This window comes from Equus caballus, chromosome 2 (genome assembly GCF_041296265.1).
Source record: "Equus caballus isolate H_3958 breed thoroughbred chromosome 2, TB-T2T, whole genome shotgun sequence".
Taxonomy (NCBI): Eukaryota; Metazoa; Chordata; class Mammalia; order Perissodactyla; family Equidae; genus Equus; species Equus caballus.
The window spans coordinates 22956472-22979561 of NC_091685.1; the positions used below are offsets into that span (position 1 = coordinate 22956472).

General features: G+C 51.2%; 1 protein-coding gene across 4 annotated transcripts in view; it reads left to right on the forward strand.

Moving 5' to 3' along the window:
- Positions 1 to 8548: 8548 nt before the first annotated feature.
- CSMD2 (CUB and Sushi multiple domains 2) overlaps positions 8549 to 23090 on the forward strand; it is a 592855-nt gene continuing 578313 nt past the window's right edge. For all 4 annotated transcript variants that reach the window (XM_023633833.2, XM_023633839.2, XM_023633859.2 and 1 more), the window contains exon 1: positions 8549 to 8877. In XM_023633833.2, coding sequence (XP_023489601.1) covers positions 8685 to 8877 — 193 coding nt within the window. In that variant the 5' untranslated portion in view covers positions 8549 to 8684. The remainder of the gene's footprint in view (positions 8878 to 23090) is intronic.

Below are 23090 nucleotides of genomic sequence, written 5' to 3' on the forward strand. Positions count from 1 at the left end.
TTCTTGGCTGTAAAAGAAAATCGAAAGGATTTTTGCCATTTTGCTTTTGAAAACTTTTTGCCTCAAGTCATTTATTTAATTTATGGTCAACTATGATTTCCCACCAATCTTGGGGCCTACCTGGGAAATTTCACACAGTGAGAAAACTCCAACCTACAAATTGTTATTAGATCTAATGAAATTTTTATGACTACTAACTTCAACAGTTAATGAAGTTGACATAATGTTACATTTTGCATTTAATGACTTAGTGATTTCAATGTTGTAGTTTTCTTCTTTGTATTGTGGAGCTAATAAAAACATTTTCAGGCCTCAAACTTTTTGTAGGTCCCTAAAAACCATAGAGACCTGTATTACCATGCTGATGATGCCAAATAGGTCAAACTGCCTGGAGGCAGGCCCATGCACAGGGAGAGTCCAGGTAAATTTCTTGACAGGTAAACCATCAGAATTGGAGGAAGAGGAGGGTGCAGACATGTGTCACAAGAATGGGACTCTCCTGGATGTTGTCCCAGCAACTGAACCCATCCACAGAGCAGCCAGACATTTCCAGGACTTTGAAAAGGACATCAGAGAGTGCAAGAAGCAAAGCTGTGATTCTGTGGCTTCTCTCTCCTGGCAACACCATCAGCAATCCCTGCCATTTCCCAGGGGATTTCATCCTTTATTATTGCCTCCATTCCTTGCCCACATGTGAAGAGATTGTTAACAGCTTGGGCGGTGGCAGTTGACACACTTGGATTTGAATTTCTGCTCTGCTACTTACTAAAGGGTGGCTTTGCACATGCTTAACCTCTCTGGCATTTCATCATCTGCAAAGAGGTAAAAACAATAGATAGGTTTAGAGGGGGAGAGTTTCAAATAGGGACATGCACGCAAAGTTCTCAGCACAGTGCCTGGCTCGTGGTGTACCCTCAGTAAAAGACACCGATTATTGTCATTATTAGCTATTCATGTAAAAAAGGTAGCCTATGACATCTCCATTTAAAGTTAGGGAAAAAGAAGGCCATAGTTGGTGGAGAGAAAGAATATGACTTGGCAGTGGTGGCCCAGTAAGGTAGCAACAAAGTCAGAATACCGTTGGCCTTCAGCTTCCTGCTTTGGCCTTCCTGCCAGATCCCTGTCTTAATAGGTACCTCAAGAATTCCTGGTGAGGCTCAATATGGGATCCCTCTCAACTAGAAGCTTGGTGTTCTGCCCTTCCTTCCAAAATTTCCGTGCCAGGATGTTGGTCACCAATATGCATTCGTTTAAGATTTATCTGACTGCTGAGATGATTTGCAGCAGCTTTCAGATTAAAAAGTAAAAATTACAGCATCAAAGAATAAAGCAAGAGCTGACTCCATCTAAAGAAAGCAGAAAGAGTTGCTTCTTTCAGGCACCTGAATTGGTCAGAACGCTTGGAGGTAATAAGGTAATAAAAGTGGGTATCCCTATTTGTCAGCTAAAGAAAAAATGGAAACACTTTGGATGGCAGAGTTTTTATTTTCTGACAGCAGAAAATACACATCTTCATCTGCAGAGACAAAATGTTTCCTGGAAATAACCCCAAGCATGAATTTATCATGAGTCCTTGTATAAAGGACATGAGTGACATAGTGGGCAATATATTCAATTCTGTTTTCATAAAGACAGAAATGCCATTAAGTTGGTCAGTTTCTCACATCAGGGTTCTCTGAAGACAGAGAGCATAACATTAAATCATAACTCAGAGAAGGCATTTCTTTAAGGAACTCAGATAATGAAGTCTAGGAAAGACACCTTTGGGTCCATTCCACAAACATTACTGAGCATCTACTCAAGCATCCATCCATCTGTCCATCCATCCATTCTGCAGAGATCTACTGAGTGCCCACCATGTACCAGGCATTCTGAATGGCACTGGTGAAGACTGCTTGTAAGAGCTGAGCCTGGACTGGATTTTGAAGGACAAATAGGAGATGGCCAGACACAGAAGGAGGAGGAGAACATTCCAAGGAGAGGCAGCAGCATGCACAAAGGCCCAGAGAGAAAGGAGAGAGAAAGCGGGAGCACAAGTGCCTCTGAATGGCTGGAGCATGGGGCTGGGGCATGTGGAAACAGGAGGCTAGAGGGGCAGGTAGGGGCAGGTAACGGAGGCTTTTGTAGAGAGGGTCTAGCAGAAAGCTGGGATTTCACCCTGTGGGCCATGGCAAAACATCCCGGGAAGGCAGGAGAGCTGTGAAATCACGTTAGTGTTTTAAAAGATAACTGATGGCAAAGAGGAAGACACACTGAATGGGGCCAGAGCAGAGCTGGGCACCTGTTATGTGGCTGTTTTTGTCAGAAACTGGAAAAAGAGACAATGGGGGCACTGGTTAGGACATGGGAGATGTTAAGGAGGCAGAATTTAGAGGACTTGGGGATTGCCTGGATGTAGGGGCTGAGGAAGAGGCTCAGAACCAGGTGGATGTGGAAACCATTTCCTTAGGTGGAGGACTGAGCAGAGAGGCAGGTTGAGGTGAAGGTTTAGAAGCGGGCGAGTTCAGTGGTGAGCAGGCTGGGGCAGAGGGTCCTGTGGGACATCCAAGAGGAGAGAATGTCAGACACGGTCCAGGCACTAGGGACTCAGGAGACACTTCAGCAGAAGGATTCTGCCATAAGGAGCTCCCAGTCCACTAGGGGAGACAAATGAGAAAGCCATCAATTATACAGAGACCGGGGAGTCGCAGAAGAGAACTATATTGCCCCTCCCGCCCTTCCTCTCCACCCCGGACTGCTGCAGATTCTTCACACTGTGTCTCCCTCCCTGCATTTGTCCACACTGCTTTCTTCCCGGAAAGTGCCACTTCTCACCTGCCCCTCTCCCCAGGCTGAGCTAGGAGCCCTTCTCATTTCCATAACACCCTGTATTTGTCCCAGAGTTATTAATTATGCTTTGCTGTTTAACTCTCTTCTCAATAAACTCTGAACCCCCTGAGGGCAGGGATCACTGTAATGTTGCCTCCTTTTCGTATATGTTTCCTCGGCACCTAGCACAGAGCCTGGCATGCAGATTAATGTTTGTGGCATGAACAAATGAATGAATGAGTGAGGAGTGAGCGAATGACTGCACAGGATACTACAGAAAAATACGGAGGGGTGTATATGGGTATTGCTGGCTGCTGTAACACATCTCGATATTTCAGTGACTTGATGTCGTTAAAGGTCAGTTCTCATGTTACAGTCCAATGCAGGCGTCCCTGGTTGGTGGGTGACTTTCCTCCACATGGTGGTTTGGGATCCAGGCTTCTTCCATCTCATGGCTCTGCCATCCCCTAGGGACCCAAATGCTCTGTATCTAGCCAACAGATGGAGGAGTAAGAGGGGGAGGATTTTATGGGATAAACCTTAAAATGACACACACCACTTACATTCCTTTGGCTAGAACTTTGTCTTAGGACTGCACCCAACTGCAAAGGGGACTGGAAAATGCAGTCCTGCCTGGGCAGCCCCTTCTCAGTGATAATTCAGCACTACTGACATTTTTGGCCGAATATTTCTTTGGGGTGGAAGGGAGCTTCCCTGGGCATTGTAGGATGTTTAGCAGCGTCCCTGGCCTCTACCCTGTATGCCAGTAGCACCCTCCAGTTGTGACAACCAAAAATGTCTGCAGACATTGCCAAGTGTTCTGCGGTGGGGGCGCACGACCACCCCTGGTTGAGAACCATTGTTCTATGCTATGGGAAGGGAAGCATACATTTTTGATGTCCAGCTAGCTGCCCATGCTGCAAGGGGCATCTAACCCAGCAGAGGGGAGGTAGGGGGTGGGCTGGTAGGAAAGGCTATCTGGGGGAGGTGACACTTGAGCTGAGTGATGATTGGGAATCATTTACTCCACACAGATGAGAGAGAGAATGGTATTGCAGTCAGAGGAAAGAGCCTGAGTAAGGGCATGGAGGCCTGACGGCATAGCTGATTGGAGGAACGTCAAGGAGAGATGATAGCCCCCTCCTGCAGATGGTAGCCTCTGAGAAGCAGAGGGAAAATGTGACCTCTTTTGCCACGGATGCGAGCTCTGTCCCTTTCCTTGTTTCACAAATGGAGAGTTTCCTGCAAGACGTCAGAATTCAGTGGCCCCAGCATTCGGTAGCACTGGAGGTATGGCCCAGACTGTGGGCCCTTCGCACTTCTCCCTCGTGGCTGTGGAGGTGCACAGCCTCACCGAAGTTTGTTCTGGGCTTTTTCTTCCTGAACTCCTTCTGTCACTTTTTCCTTGGGAAGCAGATCACTCTCATCTCTACATGACAGCCTCACCCTTGGGAAATACCAGCTTCTGTCTGATCATGCTCCTGATTTTAAAATTTCTGCCCTCCACTCAGACCACAGGCTTGTCCTCTGAGCCTTCGTGTTTGCTCTGTAGCTCCTCTCTGTAGTCCTGCTTGCCCCTCAGCCTCCATGTCTGCCCTCATTGCTAGAGCATCCCATTTACTCTCTTACTTTTTCCATCTCTCTCTCTCTCTCTCGTGGTGTTAGAAGGCTCTTTTATTTTCTTCTTGAGTCAGAATGAAAATTTCAGTGTATCAGTCTACAGTCCTTACTTGAATCAGGCTGAGTCCTCCAGAGCATCAGGCGTTGTTTTCTTTCTAAAATGAACTCTGATCTTACCTGGATATTAGGCTTATCTTGGCGAGTCACTATACTGCAGTGGGTTTTTTTGCAACGTAGTATTGTGGAGAGACCTTGACCCATGGCCGCCTATTGTTCCTGGGAGAATGAAGGGGGCAGGCAAGGAGGGAGCCAGGTCTGGGGAGACACACTCTCCTAGGCTATAGGGGAGAGGGCTGTTAGCATCTCTTGGCTTCTCCCCTCTCCCTGGCCCTGCGAATGTTCCCAGGGCCCCCATCTCTGCCTTTGCCCACATCACTTCCAGCTCAGATTATTGCAGTAACTTCCCACGCTGTCTCTCTTTTGCCTGCCCCTTCCCTTCCTATCTGTTTCCACAGAGAAGTCACAATACATGCCAGGCCAGGCCGTGTGGCTTGGCTTCTGTTTCCTAGAAATGAAAATCTACCTCTCTGGTGTCAGAGCTGTCCACTTTTCTGGACCATCCCCTGCTAAAGCAGTCACGCTATGCTCAGCCTTACCAGGTGTCTCTTCAAATACATATTCTGACTGTCATGCATTTGCTCTTTCCTTCCTCCACCTGAAAAGTCCTCCCCTCCTGTTACGGGTTGGGTTGCGTTCCCCCAAAATTCACAGGTTGAAGGTCTAACCCTGAGTGCCTCAGAATGTGATTATATTTGAAGACAGGGTTTAAAGAAGTACTCAAGTTAAAATGAGATTAGGGTGGGCCTTAATCTCATATGACTAGTGTCCTTATAAGAAGAGGAAATTTGGACACACACAGGTACAGAGGGGAGAGGGGGGACAGGGTGAAGACACAGGGAGAAGATGGCCATCTATAAGTCAAGGAGAATGGACACCTTGATCTCGGACTTCCAGCCTCCAGGACTGTGAGGCGGTAAGCTTCTGGTGTTTAAGCCACACAGTGTGTGGTACTTTGTTATGGCAGCAGCTCTAGCAAACTAGCTTCCTGTTTCCCACTGCCTGAGATGAGAACCCAAACTCCTCACCATGCCCCAGGAGACCTGGCATGATCTGGCTCTGGCCAGTCCCCTCTCTCACCTCCTGGGTGTCTCCTGTCAATCACCTTGATCCAGCCCCATCCTCCTTCTCCTGGTCACCCTCCCTTCCTTTTCAAGGCCAGCCCATGCTCTCCATACCAAATGCCCTTTCCCCAACTCTTTGCATGGCTGTCTTGCTTAATTTTCCCTCTCGTCTTCAAGGTCACCACCTCAGAAAGGCCTTCCCAGACCACCTATTTAAGGTATGCCCCAGAATTCCTTCTCATAGTACCATAAATTTGTCCTTAATAGCATCCTTAATTTATTAACTTTATATATATATATGTGTGTTTATTTATCACTTGCCTTCTTCAAGGCAGGACTGTTCACTTGGGTGTGTATTCATTATCTACCACAGGGTCCGGCACGTAATGATGCTCCATACATATTTGTTGAGTAAATCAATCTTCACCTTATCAACATCTCCATCCAGCCCTCAGGGTCTGGCCAAAATCCTACTTCTCTCCTTAAATTAGCCTTCCAATCACCTGAGTCCAAGGAAAGCTTACTGTCTTCATATGTCTCTGTAACATGCCCCTTCTGTCAGTGATTACCACGGCCTGTATGGGTTGTCCGGGGGTTTCTGTCTCTGCCCCACATCCTCCTGAGCTGGACCACACATTTTACACCTCTGGATTGCCCATAGTACAGGCTGGCGCAGGGCCCAGCGCCCAGGAGGCCTCAGTAAATGCATGTAGACTCCAATAGATCAGAGAGGTGCACGAATGGTGGGGGAAGTGATTAACTGGGCCAGTTACAGGGATAAAACGGGTGCCCTGCCGTCTACAGTGCCCAGGGAGAAGGATGACAAATGTTCCTTTTGCCAGGCGGGTTTCGGGGTAAACATCAGCTGCTGTTGCCGCCACAGAGCAAAGTTTTGGGGCTGAGAGGGGATGGGGGAAGTCCACTGGCCTGGAGTCCCAGAATTACAGAGCAGCCCACACTCTCTTCTGCTCAGCTGTGGGCTGCAGGGGAGGGCTGGGCATCTCTGCCAGCTCTTTTCTCTGGAGGAGAACCCCACCCTGCAGGAGAGGGGGAAGGCCCCACCAACTGTTCCCCTAAGGCCACTACCCACTTCTGGCTCAGCCAGTCCCTCTCTCCTCTCCAGCGCTGGTGGGAAGGCCGGGGCTAGGCCAGTCTTGGCTGGCTGAGCCCTCTCTTTTGGGGGCTGGGCCTGGACAACGGGAAGAGACAAACCCCCTCCCCACGCTGCCCCAGAGACATAAAGCAGGCCTTTCACTGTGAAGTTCTGGCTGCTTCGGTCGGTTCTTGGCACCCAGCGAAGCAGCTTGGGGAGGGGCAAGGAACCAAGTGTGTTGGGGGTGGGGATGGGGCCGGCGATGGTGAGGAAGCTCGCTGCCTCGGGCCACCGGGCTGGCTCCCCAGCTGTGGGATGAGCTCATGCAGGGAAACCGGAACAACCTGGGGTGGGGGAGGGAGACGGGCATCAAGGAGGCTGAGAGATCGTGGCTCCGGGCGCAAGTTTTTCGTGGGGAGCGGGGACAAGCATCCACTCCTCTGGCCCTGCCTGCCACCTTCCCCACCCCGGATCAGCAACCCCATAGCCCATTCCACACTCTCTCCCGAAATTCCCAGGCTCCGCCGACCGCAGGCCACTGCCCCCTGGGTTCGCAGATGCCAGAGCTCCGGCTTGGCCAAACCCCCTAAAAGCCCGGAGCGCAGCCTCTCCTAGATGCCTCTGGCAAAGGGGTTGGGGTGCTCACCGGCTAGTGCTTTTCCGCTGGGCGCGCCAGCGGGAGCCTCCTCCCCCAGCCTTGCCCCTCCCCGTCCCCTCTGGCCTCCCCCCTGCAGCGTCTCTTCCCTCTCGCCCAGAGTTTGGCCTAGACAGCGAAGGAGCTATCGTGACTGACGGAGAAGCCTAGAGGAGACGAGACAGAGACGGCGACGGAGTGGGGGTGGGGGATGGGGTGGGGACCGACGCTGAGCTCTTGGGGCCTGGCGGCGGCGGCGACGACCGGGGAGAGCTGGGGAGCTGCGCACGCCATTGGGAAAAACTCGCCTGGTGTGGGGCCATGGCTGGGAGGGGGAGCATAAGAGTGAGAAGAAGCAGGGTCCGGTTATTTAATTTTGAGGGTAAATTGTACAAGTAACTCTTGCACCGTCCTTCCACTAACCTCACCTGCCCCCTCCTCCAGCCCCCCAGCCCCCCAGCGCACACAAGCTCCCTCCATCCTGAGATTTTATTTTAGGGTAGGGGTAAGACACTACGGAGCCAAATGAGCGGGTCCCCCCGCCCCACTCGCCTTCCAATTCTTAACCCTGGGTCTACGCACACACACCCTTCTCCTGGGATGGGGTAGGAGGATATTGCGAATGGGGCTCCGAAGCATCGCCCCAGGCCCCAAATTGCAAGTTCAAAGCCACCACTCAGGATCAGCTCGTGAGAGCCGTGACCTGGGGAACTGCGCCCTTCTTTGATTACCTTTTCCCAGACTGTATTCCAATTTCCAAACGTGGAAGAGGCGTGTGTGTATGTGTGTGTGTGTGTGCGCGCGCGCGCGCCTATGTGTGAGTGCGTGTGTCTGTATCACTGTGTGTGTGCCGCGTGTGTGTATGGAAGGTGTATTAATGGGTGATCTTATAAATGGAAATGAGAGAACTGAACTTAAAAGAAACTGGTCAATTGTAAAACAAACAGGAATAAACAACCCTTTAGATGTAATTTGTGGTTTATCTGGAGGTGGAGGTGGCGCTGAAGAGGAACCCCCACCCCCCAATATTTTTTCCTTTGCTGCGCCTCCACCCCCAGCATTTGGAGCGGCGGAGAAGCGGCTCCGGAGTGATTAATCCGGGGATAATTCACCCCCCCCCCCCGCCCCCCGGCGCGAACCCCGCGAAGCGGGATTGGAGCGAGTCATTTCCGAGAGCGCAGCGCGCCTCTCCCCGGCCGGGCGGACACTTGGTTCATTCCAGCCGCAGAAGCTCAGGGCTCCCGCGTACCGGGATTTTTTCCGAGCAGAAAGAAGCGCCAGAGCTCTCCTGACCTCCTTTCTCCTAGGCGGCGAGCGGAGCCTCTCCCTCGGCGCTGCCGGCCGCGCCATGCCGCGCTCGCGGAGACGGGAGCAGGGGCGCTGCGGCTGCCCCGCGGGGAGGGCTCGCGGCGAAGCCGGGATTTCGGCGCTCGTGCCTGGCGCGGGGAGCCGCTGGGGCCGCCTGCTGCCGCCGCCAACGCCGCCACCGCTGCTGCTGCTGCTGCTGGGCTGGGGGCTGCTCAGCGCCTCAGCCGCCGCGGGTAAGTCCGGCCGCGCCGGGGAGTCGGCGGCCGCCGCGCGCCCCACCCGAGCCCCGAGCCCACCCATCTCTAACCCGGTTCCTGTCCCTTCCCCCCTCTCCCCCTCGTAACCTTCTATTCCTCCCAAGCGCCCACCCTCCAGCTCATCCTCGCCTCTGTCTGCCCCCATCCTCCTCCACCCTCCACCGTGTCCTCACCTCTACCCTCACCCTCTTTGCTAACCCCAACCCCAGCCGCAACTTGGCCGGATCCGGCCGGTGTAGGGGCCTGGGAGACAGACATCCGCGGGGCACATGGACCATGGCTTCAGTTTCTCCAGCCTCTCAGCCCCCAAGGTGCCAGGCTTTTCCCCGATAAACTTTCCTGGAGCCCTCCCCGGCAGCCCGATTCTGGTTGGCACGCCCGTGCCGGAGGAATGGCGCGCCCCTTCCTCATTTCCGCGTCTGCAGGGTCTGCCCTTCCCTGCCCCCGCCCATTTTCTCCGGAATGAAGCCCGCGTCCCCTCCAGAGCCGCCAGGAGACTGCGGCCACCACCCCCCTCCCCAAGTGTCCCCCTCCCTTGGCACTCTGGATTAGCAGAGGCTCAGGTGGGCGCGCGCCCAGGGCGGGGGTCCCGAGCACGCTTTGCGGGAGGACTCAGGTGGGGGCTAGAGGGTGCTGAGAGACTGGGAGGCGGGGGCGGGGGTTGTGCTGAGGGACGGGGGAGGGAGTGTCGCCGCCAGGCTCCGCGCCGCCACATTCTCCTCGGTTCCCACTCCGCGCCAAAGTGCCCTTTCCCGCGCCCTGCTGCAGCCAAACGCCGGGGCTGCGGCAGCGGCGGCGCGGGCGGCGGGACCTGCTCCCGGCGACCGAGTCGGGGAGGGGGGCAGACCTGGTGGGTGCGGCGAGTCCTGGAACTTCGCGAGCGTCTGGCTGCAGCTTGAGTACCCGGAAAGGCATGCGGACTTTCGAGACAACCCCGTCCCCAGTGGAAACCACTGGCCTCGACTAGTGCCTTCCCACTTTATCCCCTGCACCCCTCTGAGGCTCGGTCTAACCACAGCCTAGAAAGTTCCTTGTTCCCCGGGTGGGGAAGGGTCCAAGGGGCGATGCCTGGGGCCGCATTTTCATTTAGCTCGGAGACTGACATCCACTGGGGAAGAAAACCCGTAACACCTGCTGCCCAGGCCTTGACTCAGAGCACCTCCGGCCTGGAGCCCTGCTGGGTTTTTTTGGTTTGTTAAACCGCCGATTGAACCTCCTAAGGCTTGGCCTCGGCCACCCCAACATCTTAGTTCTCCCTCCTTGCAGAGTGCGCCCCTTCCCTGGGGAGCTCTTCGGCCCACCCTGGGCTCCAGCATTTTGTGCGCCCGTCCCGGCAGACCGTGTGGCTAGCTCTTTAGCCGGGAATGTTAGGGTTGCTGGTCAGGGAGGGCGCCCCAGGCTAGCCCCAGCTCTCCCATCCCTACTTGACCGGACTTTCTCGGGTTCTCCTAAGAGTCATGGCCGCCGACACCCAGAGAGGGGCGCCCGAGGTGCACGGGCGTAGGAGCTCCGGCCTCGCGCACACCCACACCCACTGCGTGGCTGCACTGTTCACAACGACGCCGCTGGTCACCCAGACTTGCCACATGGGCGGTGAGGGGACCGTTGGTACTGGCTGTCAGGCCTCTGCGACGTTGGCCCAGGTGTGGTCCCTGTTCTGGCTTAGCGGACCTGAGATTGCCCCTGATGTGATGGAACTGTTTCTCTGGCTAGATTTCTCCCTGCCTCCTGGGCATATCATGCCCCTGGGGAAAGAAAAAGGCCGGTTCCCCGAGCTTGCACGCTGCTCCGTGGTGCTGGAGTGCTGCCTCCCGGAGAGCCATGGGCTTGCAGCTCTTGGGTCAGTAGAGAAGGGGTGGTGGAGAATGGCTTGGAGGGAGAGTGCTTGCTCTCTGGCAGGCTGCTCTGGCTTTCAATGCTTCCAATGCATTTCTTTTAAAACCTTTCCCGCATTTAGATGTGCTGTTTGGCCTTGCAAGCAGTGGAGGTTTGGAAATGGACTCCGTGACAGATGAGCCTAGGATCTGGCACATTAGAAGGGGAAGCACATTCATTTTGTGTTCTCTTCACGCTGTTGACTTTAAAAGAGCTCAGGACTGAATCGACTCCCTTCCTTGCCCCAGTGATGACTGGATACAATGAATAGGAGGATTTGAAAAGGGGGTGTGTCCTCCCCCGCCTTTACCTTCCACCTTGAACCCCTTGCATCTGTGCCCTGCCTCACATCCCTGCCCCCAGCCTCCTTAGACACTTCCAATCAGTTACCTGCTCTCCCTCCTTTAGCAATGGCTCTCCCTGTTTGTATGTTTCTCCTTGGCCTAAAAAGAGCTTCATCTTTAACATAAAACAAGCTTAACCAGACTTCTTGGCCCGATTGACCTTTTAGCTACCATCCTGTCTCTCTTCCTCTTTTACAAGTCAACTTTCTTCTAAGGGTCTTCCACGCCCTTTCTCTGCTATCGTTCACTCCCTGCATCCCGGCTTCTGTCCCCAGGACTAGAACTCTCTAGGAAAGATCCCTGATGAGCACCCTCATTACCAAATCCATCCTTCTTTCTCTTCCTTTACCACTCTGTGACTGTGAACATTTTGGGGTACTTCTTTTAAAATTTCTCTTCCTTGGGCCTCTGGGACACTGTGGTTTGCTGATTTTTCTCCTGTCTCTTGGCTGCTCCTTCCCAGTCTCTAATATGTTCTCCTCCTATAAGTATGGTTTCTTGCAGTGTCCGCTCCTTGTGCTTTTCCTCATTTCCTTTCACCACTTCCTGCGTGAGCTCATCCAGGCCCATCCCTTCCACTACTACACTCTGAAGCTTCCAGACAGATCTTTCCTGCCAAGACGTTTCTCCTGGTATGTGTCTGTTGGCTTCCTAGCCCATGGAAACTCTGGGTCTAGACAGCCCATATTTCCGGCTGGCTCTTGGGCATCTTCACCTGCATGTTTCCATTCCAAAGCAAACTCATTAGTTCCTCTCCTGAGCTCCAGGGTTCCCTCTGTAGGCTGGCGGTACCTGCAGGCTCCCAGTTAACCAGCCCAGAAATCTTAGTATCATCCCCAACTCCTTCCTTATCAGCTGACCATCAAGTTCTGTCAGTTTCATACTCTCAGTTGTTCTCAAATTTAGCTACTTTTCTCTGGATTCAGAAGCTCTGAGCATTGAAAAGTTTGTAATGCCTCCCATCCCTTTAACCAGTAACTTTAATTCAAAATAAATCAAGATTGAACTATAAGAGTAAAGAATTCTGACACAGTCCTGATTTTTCCCATGCGAACCACTCCATTGCTTTACAAAAAATCAAATACCAAATTATTTTTTAAAAATTTTCCTTGCTTTGCTTGTGTCCTAAGTGCTTGCTTTCAGTAGGCCTCTTGCAAACGGGAGCACCGACCATACCCAGAGGTCGATTCCAGTACTAATTGAATTGTATTCAACATAGTTATTTATCTGCCTCGCCTAGTGAGCTGTGAGCTTCCTGAAGGCTGGGAGCCGCTTTGTTTCTCTTGGTATCCCCGGCACCCAGCTCAGGACCTGGCATAGAATTGGTGCCTGATAGATGGTTGTCAAATCAGCAGATGATTTAAAAAATTTTTTTCCTGGACATTTTTCTAGGGACTGATAAGGCTAAATCAAGAGTTTTAGGAGTCGAGAAAACCAGCTGGTTGGCAGAGGTAACAAGATGACAAAGACACCTGGTCCCCATATACTTTCCCCTCTGGAACTCAATGTCAGATTTAAGTCAGACAGCTTCTTAGGACCAATGCAACAGCAAGCCCTTAGCATACATCTTCCCTCCCTGCCTTCCCCAAAGGAAAGGCACCAATGTGTGGATTTGAATTTCCATTTGCAATTGAGCTGTAGGTTTGTGGTTTTAGAAGAATAAGCTGACCACAGCAGACAGGGTTGACCATATCCTGGGCTGGTGAGTGTGTGGCTTTGCTGAAGGTGAGGCTAGATTCAGGGGCAAGGGGACTGGAGAACCTGATTGCAGCGTCCTGGACACTGCAAGGTTTGAGTTTGTCCAGAAGAGTCCAGCAGGTGGCTTTGGCAGCATCACCTTGACTCATGTGTCTGACCCGCCTCTGTTTTCATCATCCTGGTCATGCCAGCAGGATTAAGGGAACCTGATTGCTCAGCAATCAGCCAGATGTTCCTCGTTGGAGAACAAGCTGATCTGACCTCTTCAAAAGGGATAAGTCATTCCTGTGCAGTGGGAAGGACTCGAAATCAGAGATGCAACAGGCCCAGCACAAACTTCCCTCATCCAGTGTGCCCATTAAGTGGAGGCTGGGGCTGAACAGGAGCACTGAGGACAAACGATTCAGTCAGGAAGTCTGTGTGCCCTCACTGTGTCCTCCCTACCCACTGTGCTCAGAAAGCTGTCTGGACACCTAGGGGAGTTACTACTAATCGCTGGTGTCCACTGAGTCCTCACCATGTGCTGGCGCCGTCCCAGGCACTTGCCGGTATTAACTCAATCCAACAGCCACCTGATGAGGCCAGCAGTGTTATGATCCCCATTTTATACGTGAAGAAATAGGTTCAGAGAGGACACATCACTTATCCACACTAGTCAGTGACCAAGCTGGGGACTGAAGGCAGATCTACCTGACTCCAAATGCCTTATTCGTAACAACACTGCTGTCCAGCTTCTAAGGGGACCCAGCTGGGGCTCCGCCCCGGGAATCCTTCTGCCCGGGCTGCCTGCCTCCACACTGCTCTTCTCACCAGGCTGCCCCCATCATTTATGCTGTGCTGCTTTTGGCACTTGAGGCCTGGATCGCAAACTTCCAACCCCTCAGGCAGCCACTGTCCATCCGTCTCCACCACAAGCTCCTGGAGGGTGACTCCAAAGTCGTGCTTGGTTTGTTTCAAGTCCCAAACACCCATCTCGACTGAACTCTGCTGTGGGCGGTCACAACTGCCCAGGTTCCCCCTGTTGTAAAGCTCATCAGGGCATGTTGGAATGTCTTGTGTCATGAAATGATGTCCATCTTTATTCCCTCAAGGTCTGTGACCTCAGGCAAGCAGTGTGGCCCACATCGCAGCACATAGTGGACACTGAATAAACACCTGTTGAGAGGATCAGAGGCAAGTTCTCTGGAGCCCAAGGCTCTCTTTCCCTCAGACTTCCCTCTAAGACATTCCCAAGGCAAGGAGCTTGGAGGAGTGGGAATTGGTGAAGGAGTATCCCCAAGGCGGGGGGCAGCCTGGGCCCTTCTGCTTACTCACAGTCATAGCGCTCCGTGACTGAGTGCTGGCTAAGTACTTTATAGACATTACTGTTCAATTCTCACAATAATCCAGTCACTGTAATATTATATTGGAAGAGACTGAGGCTCAGAGATTAAGCAGTTAGAGCAAGGCTGTAGAGCAGGTAGATAGAGGAGGCAGGATTGACCCCAGGGCTGCATGACTCCAGGGCCCATCCTTTTAGTTCTTGGAAAGCATTTGTCACAGGGCAGGCCCACTGTTAGCATCCAGTGTGTGTTAGATGCTGCCTCTATTACTACTGCTGTCTGCTTGCTTTCTGCACCAGCCTGTTAAAATTATAAGAGAAACCTTTCTAACACTATGCTGCACTATACGCATCAGCAAGTGTTTCCTCTTTGCTCCTCCCACTGAAAGCACATCCCTTAGGACCTGGCCAGTTGGCTCAATCCATCAGCCAATGTCAGCACCCTCTTCCTGGAAGGGTGAAGAGGGAGGTCCCTGTAGCGCCCCCTAGAGGTTGGAGAACGCCACTGACACTGCCCTTTTTGGGATTTCGTCCTGGAGAGGGATATGGCCTCCCAACCCCTCCTCTCTGCCTGCTGCAGAGATTTTCCCAGACAACAAGGGAACGTCTGCGTGAACCTGCAAGTGGAGGATGATTTCAGAGTCTTCTGCCTCACAGAGACTCTGTCTCAGGATTCACTGACTTTAAATAGAACTTGGCTCTCCCTTGGACATGCAGAAAGCAAGGGGTGGGCTAGGCATTGCGGGGAGTTTTCAAATTGAAAATGATGGTGTGGTTCTTAGAGCGCTTTCCTGGCTCTTGTAAGTTAAGAGAAGCAAAGGAAACGCATATTTATTTTCTTTCTGGAGAGCTCAACCCCCTACCTTTTATACCCCTCCTTAAAGATGAGATTCTCCATCTTTTTTTTCTCCTCTGCCACCCAAATACACACTTATCTCTTAGGCCTTTGGGAGAGCGTGAGACCCTTTGGCTTTCTCATGTAGCTTCATGTGACATGAAGAATGGTCATGCCCCCATATGAAATTATGAATAAGAACTTTGGCCAAGCAGGGGCTGAGAGGGGAGGGGAGGGGTCGGAATATGATGGGGTGGGATTGGCGAAGTAAGATAATTTGAGATGGACTGAGACCAGGTAGGAAGGAGGGAGTTGAGTGGGATCACCAGTGGGTTGGGCTGTACTGGAATGGGATAGATAGAATGAATTGGGATGGATTGAGATGGGTTGTAGAATGGAATGGAATAGTGTTGACTAAAACATGATAGTTTGGGGTGGGATTGAGAAGGTAGGGTATAGAGTATTCAGGGGATTGACTGAGATGGGATGAGGTGGGTGGGATAGGAATGGGTTAGAGTGGATTGGGATGGGATGGATGGAGTTGGGGTGGAGTGGAATGGGACAACCGGGATATGGTAGAGTGGAAGTGAGTGTCATGGTGGGATGAGGTGAGATGAGGGTGAGTCAGGATGTACTAGGGTGGCTTGTGTTGGGTGAATTGGGATGGGATACTGGGAGATGTGATGTGGTCATATAGCAGTTGAGTGGGCACCGTAGGAAATGGGAAATGAGGGGGGGCACCAGAAACAGCTTGACCAGCTTCACATTATTATAGCATCTTCATCTTCCTCCCAAGAACTCTTCAGTTTCTTATTTGCCTGAACTGTGAAGTTTCGAGCAGATAGAAAGTCCGCATCAGCTCTTGCTTCCACATTGGCATGGGGCCTAAGATGCTGGAGGCTCTACTCTCCTGGTATAAGGGATCATTCTTCAGAGAGACATTGGGAGTCCTGTGTGGCCATCACCATGAACCCTGTCAGAGAAATATGCCAGGCACGTGCCAGGAGCCCTACTGTAGCCCATGTGAGGCCCAACATCAGAGAAGGACGCTGTGCCCACCTCAGAGCCAGTGAGGTGGCCATACCCACAAAAGGCGAAGTCCTGAGTGGTATAGGGGTTCACCTCTGTGGCCCCCTCTTTTGGGGAGTCTTCCCGTTGGAAACTGCCTTTCACTTTCTACCTACTTGCTTCTGTATTGTCGGAAAATTTTGAACTGAATTGATCTCTAAGGGGACATCAGTCCTATCCTTGAAAATCATCATTATAAGGAACTCTTATGATGCTAAAAATAATGTATGTATAGTTAAATTCCTGAGAGCACCAAGATAACTCAGAAATTTATTCGAGAATCTCCCGTGTGGTCTAGAGCAGAAAATCAGGGCTTATCTTGCGGCACAAATGGACTTCCTCCCTGCCAATGTCTAATTTATACTCAATTAAGTGCAATTATAATCCAGAAACCTCAAAAAATTGTGTGTCCATCTTCTATGTTTTCAAAGAGGAAAGAAAATAAGTTCCATTATTAAGTAGCTACATCTATTTATTGATTGAAAGTAAGCGCGTGTGACAGTTGTAACTTTAAAGGGAGAAATCAGAGACTTTGAAGTTTAGACCATTTGAGATACAAGTGTATGATCAGAGAATGCGAAGGCATTTTGTGCGAAATGATTGATGGCCCTTTCGGAGATGAGCCAGTGTGGCAGGGTCGACTCAGGTCCCAGGACGTTTGTCCATGAGTTGCTGCCTGACTCCTGACTCCTGACTCCAGCCTGAGTCCCGCTTACCACCTGCAGACCCTAGTTGCTTCCTCCATCGCCATTTCAGGGGTGGGGGCCAAGGATGGGGAGAGGCTGAGAGATTGGGTGAGGCTTGGTGATGATGTGTGGGCTTCTGGCACATTATTTGGTGATAAGAAGGAGGTGAAAGTTTAATGGTTTATTTTCAATCTATGTTAAATGTTCCTAGCATGAAAACAGCCATGTCAAGGTTGGCATCCTCTCCTCCCAGGACCTGTGTGGCCCCTGTCCTCCTGGCCCTTGTCATCGTGTAATAGAAGGGCTGACCCACAGCAGATCCATGGCTGGCTGGGAGGAAGACATTCTGATATATTTGATAAGTCTCGAAATTTGGCCTGAGAGTCAGGAAACTCATCTTCCAGCTTTGGTCGTGACTCTACAACCCATATGACCACGAGTGAATGATTTCATCTTCTTTGGGTTGCATTTCCTCCCTTATAAAATGGGGATAATATTACCCATCTTGTCTATGTAATGCTGGACTTGGAAGCTCTCTAATCAACAAAGCAAAAAGGACCCAGAGATATTAGAATAGGTCACTAGTCTAAGCCCCATGCAGTGGGAGATCCTGTCCAGTGGCCAGGCCAGCTTGGCTTCCAAGGATTCAAAACTTCCTACCTCTGCAGACAGCCTGCCCGGCTGTGCTTCCGGTGCATGGGCTGCGGGTGAAGGAGGGTGGACTCGCTGAGCTTCCTAGCCTTGATCCATTCTTACCCTCCCATGGCCCTTGTGGCTGGCTGCTCCCGAGAACTTGGTAGGGAGGACACAAGCAGTTGCCGTCCACGGCCCTTCAGACGTCTGCCGCAGCCTCCTCCCTCCCCTCCCACCCACTCCCGGGCAGCCTCGCTGTGAGTCCTGTCTGGGAGAGCTGGCTGCTTGGATTTTACTTTTCCTAACACATCCATCCAGGGGACAAGATGTGCACTGAGGCCTTTTAACTCCAGCAAGATGAAAATTCCCTCTGTTCGAGGACCGTTGGGACTCACGTCTCCTATGACATTTTGTTCCAAGAAACACGGAAAGAGTAAAATGTTACAAAGATAGTTTTTCTGAGTTATGTGGAAGACACAGTTGGGTGTTTTCTGCTTTTTTTTCAGTCTCAGGTGCCTAACATTGAATTAATTCCACCCTCAGACCATGACACTTTATCATCTGTCTATATAAGGCCCTTCTTGTTTTATTTTACATTTTCTCCTCTCTTTATCCCTAATCCCAAGACTATTGTTACTCTCTCCCGTCAGTATCCACTCTGATATATTTGATATCTGTCTTGAAATATGCATGGATCCTTATAAAATATATAGGGTTGTTTTGCATGTATATGTATTTTTAACTTATATAAATGATAGTGAACTATAAATTTCATCCAGTTTCTGACTTTATTTACTCAACACGATATTTTAAAGGTCTAGCTCTTCTCCTTGTGTGTGTCTAGTCCTTGGTTTCTAAATTCTGTATTGCGTTATGAGTTGTGTATCCATTGCATTCTATGTGTCCATTCCCCTGGGGTTAGACGCCTGGCTTGTCTGTAACTCCTCCCAGACACACACGAAGTTCTGAAGACCATCCTTGTACACACTTTCTTGGGACCCTGTGTGAGAATAACTCTGGGCTATACAAATGGAGGATAGGGATCCCTGAGTTAATATGTTAATTTTTCTGTGTTCTGCCATAATGTTTTCCAGAATGGCTGTGCCAGGCACATTTCCACCAAGAGTGCACAAGAGTTTCTTGTCATCACCAATACCTAATATTACTCACCTTTCTAATTTTTGCCATTCTGATGAGTTTAAAGTGCCATCTCGTTGCTTTAATTTGCATTTCTCTGATTGCTGGTAAGTTCGAATATCTCTATATGCTTGTTAGCTGTTTGAACTTCTCTTTTTGTGAATTCCTATTCACGTTCTTTGCCTATTTTTAAATCAGACTTCCTGTCTTAATTTAGAAAAATTCTTGGTTGATTTGCAGAAGTTCCTTTTATATTCCCTTTGTCAATTTTAGAGGTTACAAAAAACTTCTAATCTCTCGTCTGTCTATTTTCTTCTGTCGTCTTTCTTTGGACAGAAATGCTTCATTTTGATGTAGTCGGATCCATCTGTGTTTTGTGGAAGGCAGAATTTGAGACATGGGGGTACTAACAAGCTAGGGGGCAGGAGAGGTCCCCAGGCCCCTGAGAGTCCACCCTCTTGCAGGGCTGGCTCACTGTATGGGAGGCTTTGAGGAACTCAGAGCCTTCCTGTCCATATTGGGATCCCAAATCCTACAGGAGGTCTCTCCTCTGGCTCAAGGCTCTGTGTTTTCTGAAGATGCCAGTTAAAGTACAAATCAGTTACTTGATGGGTGCCACACTTAGAGAACGTGAGGGATTGCTCAGTCCTTTAGCAAGGCATTTATTGAGCGTCTGTGCTGTGCCTGAGCTCTCAGATGCACTGAGGACATAGACAAGTTTTATAGATAAGGGTACATAAGAAAGACAGCTATACACATGTTCACAGCAGCATTATTCACAGTATCCAAAAGGTGGAAGTAACCCAAGTGTCCACCGATGCATGAATGCGTAAACCAGATGTGCTATGTATGTACAGTGGAATATTATTCAACCTTAAAACAGGAGATTCTACATGCCACAACATGGATACACCTTGAAGACATTTTGTTATTAGCGCTGTTGAGTGAATCCTGACTCCTAGCGACCCTGTGTACAGCAGAACAGAACCCTGCCTGGTCTTTTTTTGCTCCATCCTCTCCCCTTCATGTGCTCTGTCAGACAATGATCCGCTGCTATTCATAGAGTTTTCATGGCCAGTTTTTCAGAAGTGGGTGGCCGGGTCCTTCCTAGTCTGTCTTGTCTGTAAGCTCCGCTGAAACCTGTCCTGTGGGTGACCCTGCCGGTATTTGAAATACCGGTGGCATAGCTTTCAGCATCACAGCAACACGCAGCCGCCACAGTATGACAACCGACAGACAGTGGTGTGGTCCCCTGATTGGGAAACAAACTCGGGCCACGGCGATGAGAGCTCTGAATCTTAACCACTAGACTGCCAGGGCTGGCTTTGAAGACACTATGCTCGGTGAAATACGCCGGTCACAAAAGGATGAGTGCTGTGTGATTCCACTTAGACAAGGTACCTAGAGCACTCTAGTCCAGAGACAGAAAGTAGAACAGTGCTTGCCAGGGACTGGGGGAGGGGGAACGGGGCGTTAGTGTTTAATGAGTACAGAGTTTCAGTTCTGCAAGATGAAAAGAGTTCTGGAGCTCGATGGTGGTGATGGCTGCACAACAGTGTGAATGTACTTAATGCCACTGAACATACGTGTAAAAATGGTTAACGTGGTGACTTTTATGGTGTATGTATTTTGCCACAATTGCAAAAATAAGAGGAACAACTATGTAGACTCAAGGGGTCAGAGAAGGCTCCTAGAGCAAGGGGTGTTTAAGCTGACCCTTGCAGGACGGCTGGCAGAGAGGGAGCAGGGGGGCCTTCCAGAAGTGGAAACCCGTCTGCATGGCTCAAGGCACGTTCAAGGTCTGGCGGGAGTTCAGTGTGATGTGAAGTTCTGCTAACCGGGCAAGGGCAGCGAGGTGTCTGGAGGGTCCTAAGCAGACTGTGGCCCCGCTGGCTTGGCAGGCAGGCGCGGGTCTCTGAAGTCAGGAGGCGATGATGAGGGCAGGGCAGGGCCAGGCACTGCGTGGGTGCATGGAGCCCCATGGGGAGAGGTCGGCAAGGAGGGGAAGAGGGAATCCTTTTCCCTCTGCATTTCCTCCACCCTGGTCCCCGCCTCCCTAGAGAGGGCCATCTGATAGAACTGCCAGAGTCCATGGAGCCCGCTGCATAAACCGCGGATCGAAAATCACAGTTCTGTTAATCCTGCCTCAGTGAGAATGTCCCCAAACTTCCATCAAGGAAGAAAATGAAAATAGGAAATCTGCGTCCTTGGGGGCGACTCAGCAGGCCATTTCAGGCTTAACGCAGCGAGCTGCATTTGGGGGATGTCAAGTCTGCATCCCCCTCCCTCAGCATCTTCATTATCTGTCCTGGAAGGCGTTCTTTAGGGAACTCTGGCATGGCTGAGAATGGCCCGGTCCTCTGCTTAAACCTCAGGGCACCCCCAGGAAGTCCGTCATTTTGCAGTTGAGGAAACTGAGGTTTGAGGAGATGAAGTCACTGGCCCACATAGCTAAGGAGGGGGAGAGCCTGGATTCAAACCCAGTATGATTCTAGGGCCCACAGGCTTAACCATCACTGTCCCCAGGGTTCCCAGTTAGAGATGTAGATACGCAGGCCCACCCCTGATCTTCTGAATCAGAGGATCTAGGAGGGGGTGTGGCGCCTGCATCTCTAATCGGTTCCTGGTGATGATGATGAAGATGATGCTGATGATGCACATTGAGTCTGTGCAGGTACCTCTTAGTCTGTGTGTGAGTCTGGGTGGAGAGCTCCCTGGGTCTGAAGGTGGAACTCCCAGGAGATGGGCCTTCAGCCATCCACTCCAGTCCTCCCCTTGCGATGACCCGGTCTTGACCTCGCCCAAGAACAAACGGAGGAAGGGCTTCCCACTCCACTCTACCTCCTTTGCCCTCACCCACACCCCGGTGGAGCCAGGACCTGTCCCCAGAGGTCCTGCAGCCCCCCAGAGGCGACCTGGTTTGAGCCATTGAGGTTTGGTGGCTCCCCAGAGGAGCTGGGGGAGAGCGCTGGCCCGCAGGCTGCATTAACATTCCTAAACTGCTGGGCACACTTCACAAGGCCCCGTGGGTGAGGGCTGGCCTGGCTGCTCAGAGCTCCTGAATCACCAAGTCCTTCCACCAGCCCCTGATTTGTTAGGTGAGAAATCAGGGCCCTCAGGGAGTTTTATCCTCAACTTCCTCCAGCTACTAATTCCCATTATTCTAGATTTAATACTTGCTGAAGAACAGACACAAAACACTGAAATGACATTTTCCTCCGGCCTGGTGGTGGGAGGCAGCTGGCATTTTAGGACAGAGGCCCGGCAGGCGGGCAGGGTCAAGGCAGGCAGAGGGAAGCTCCCGTGGGTGGGGCCAGGGAGTTCGGGTTCCAGCCCTGGCTTTGTTCCTGGGCCAGAGCAGGACCCGGCCCCCAGGGGAGAGGTCCTAGCCCAGGGGAGGGACTTTTAGAGTCTGCAGTGCCTGTGAGGAGCCAAAGACTCAGCAGGGAACCCAAGGCAAAGGGCCAGTTATGCAAATAGGGATGCTAAGGCAGGAAGTACAGAGACAGTGGGAGGCCCAGTGGTGGCATTCATTCATTCATTCATTCAGCCAGACATTTCTTGGGTTTCAGAAGGTGAGCGAGGGACTATTAAAAGAGAGCCCTGGGAGAAAAAGATTTCACCATCAGAGGAGTTTGGCAAACACTAGGCCCTTCGTTTCCAGTGTGCTCCAAGGCCTTGCCAGGAAGCTTAGGAAAGCAGCCTCTTAGGCTCAGGCGCCCACCTATGACTCAGAATCTGCATTTTAACAAGATCCCAGGTGCTTCCTGTGCCTGGGAGAGTCTGAGAAGCAGGAGAGGACGCACTTTCTGAGCACAGACTTTGGAGTAAGGCGAACCCAGGGCAGATCCTGGCTCTAGTTCCTTCTGGGCCTCAGTTGCTGCATTGGTAAAATGAGGCAAAACGCTTGACCTCACAGTCATGCTGTGAGGTCCCCACTTGCAGAGTACCTGGCTCTGAGCACGCAGCCCTCTGGCCCCTCGGTCCCTATAAGTCCGTGTCCCACTGACAGGAGGTTTGGGTTCGTTTGTTCACTCCTGTGTCCCTGGCACCTGGGACAGAGCCTGGAGCATGGGAGATGCTCCATCAATATTTGTTGAATGAAAGAATGCTCATCAGTTGGTTGTCAGGTGAAACTGAACAGCTTAGAAGCCGATTTCTGGAGCAGCGGAGACACAATTAGATTTTCCCTTCTCTTTTCTGTTGCTGCACCAGATTATGGCAGATTTCCCAAGGTGAAGGATTTCTGAGAGGCTGGGGCAAGGGGGTGGGGCAAATTTTTGATACAGAGCGATGAGATAGCTGCTCTCTGTCAGCCTGTGTTTCAGGAAGATTCTGTGGTTGCTGAGATCTTTGAGTTGAAAGCTGTTGTTAAAATTAAATATTTTGAGAAGTGTTAGCCATTAACACCTTAGTAAAAATGAGTGGATCAATCTGGAGCAGTTAGGGTCAGGTAGGGTGGTAAAGGGTAGATTTGTTTGTATCGATGTCCCCAGGGCTCAGATTTTGAACCCAGAAGTTAATCTGACCCCACCTCCTCCTCTTTTTCCTCTTGACCCAGCCCTTGTCAATCAGCCTCTCCCAATCAGCTC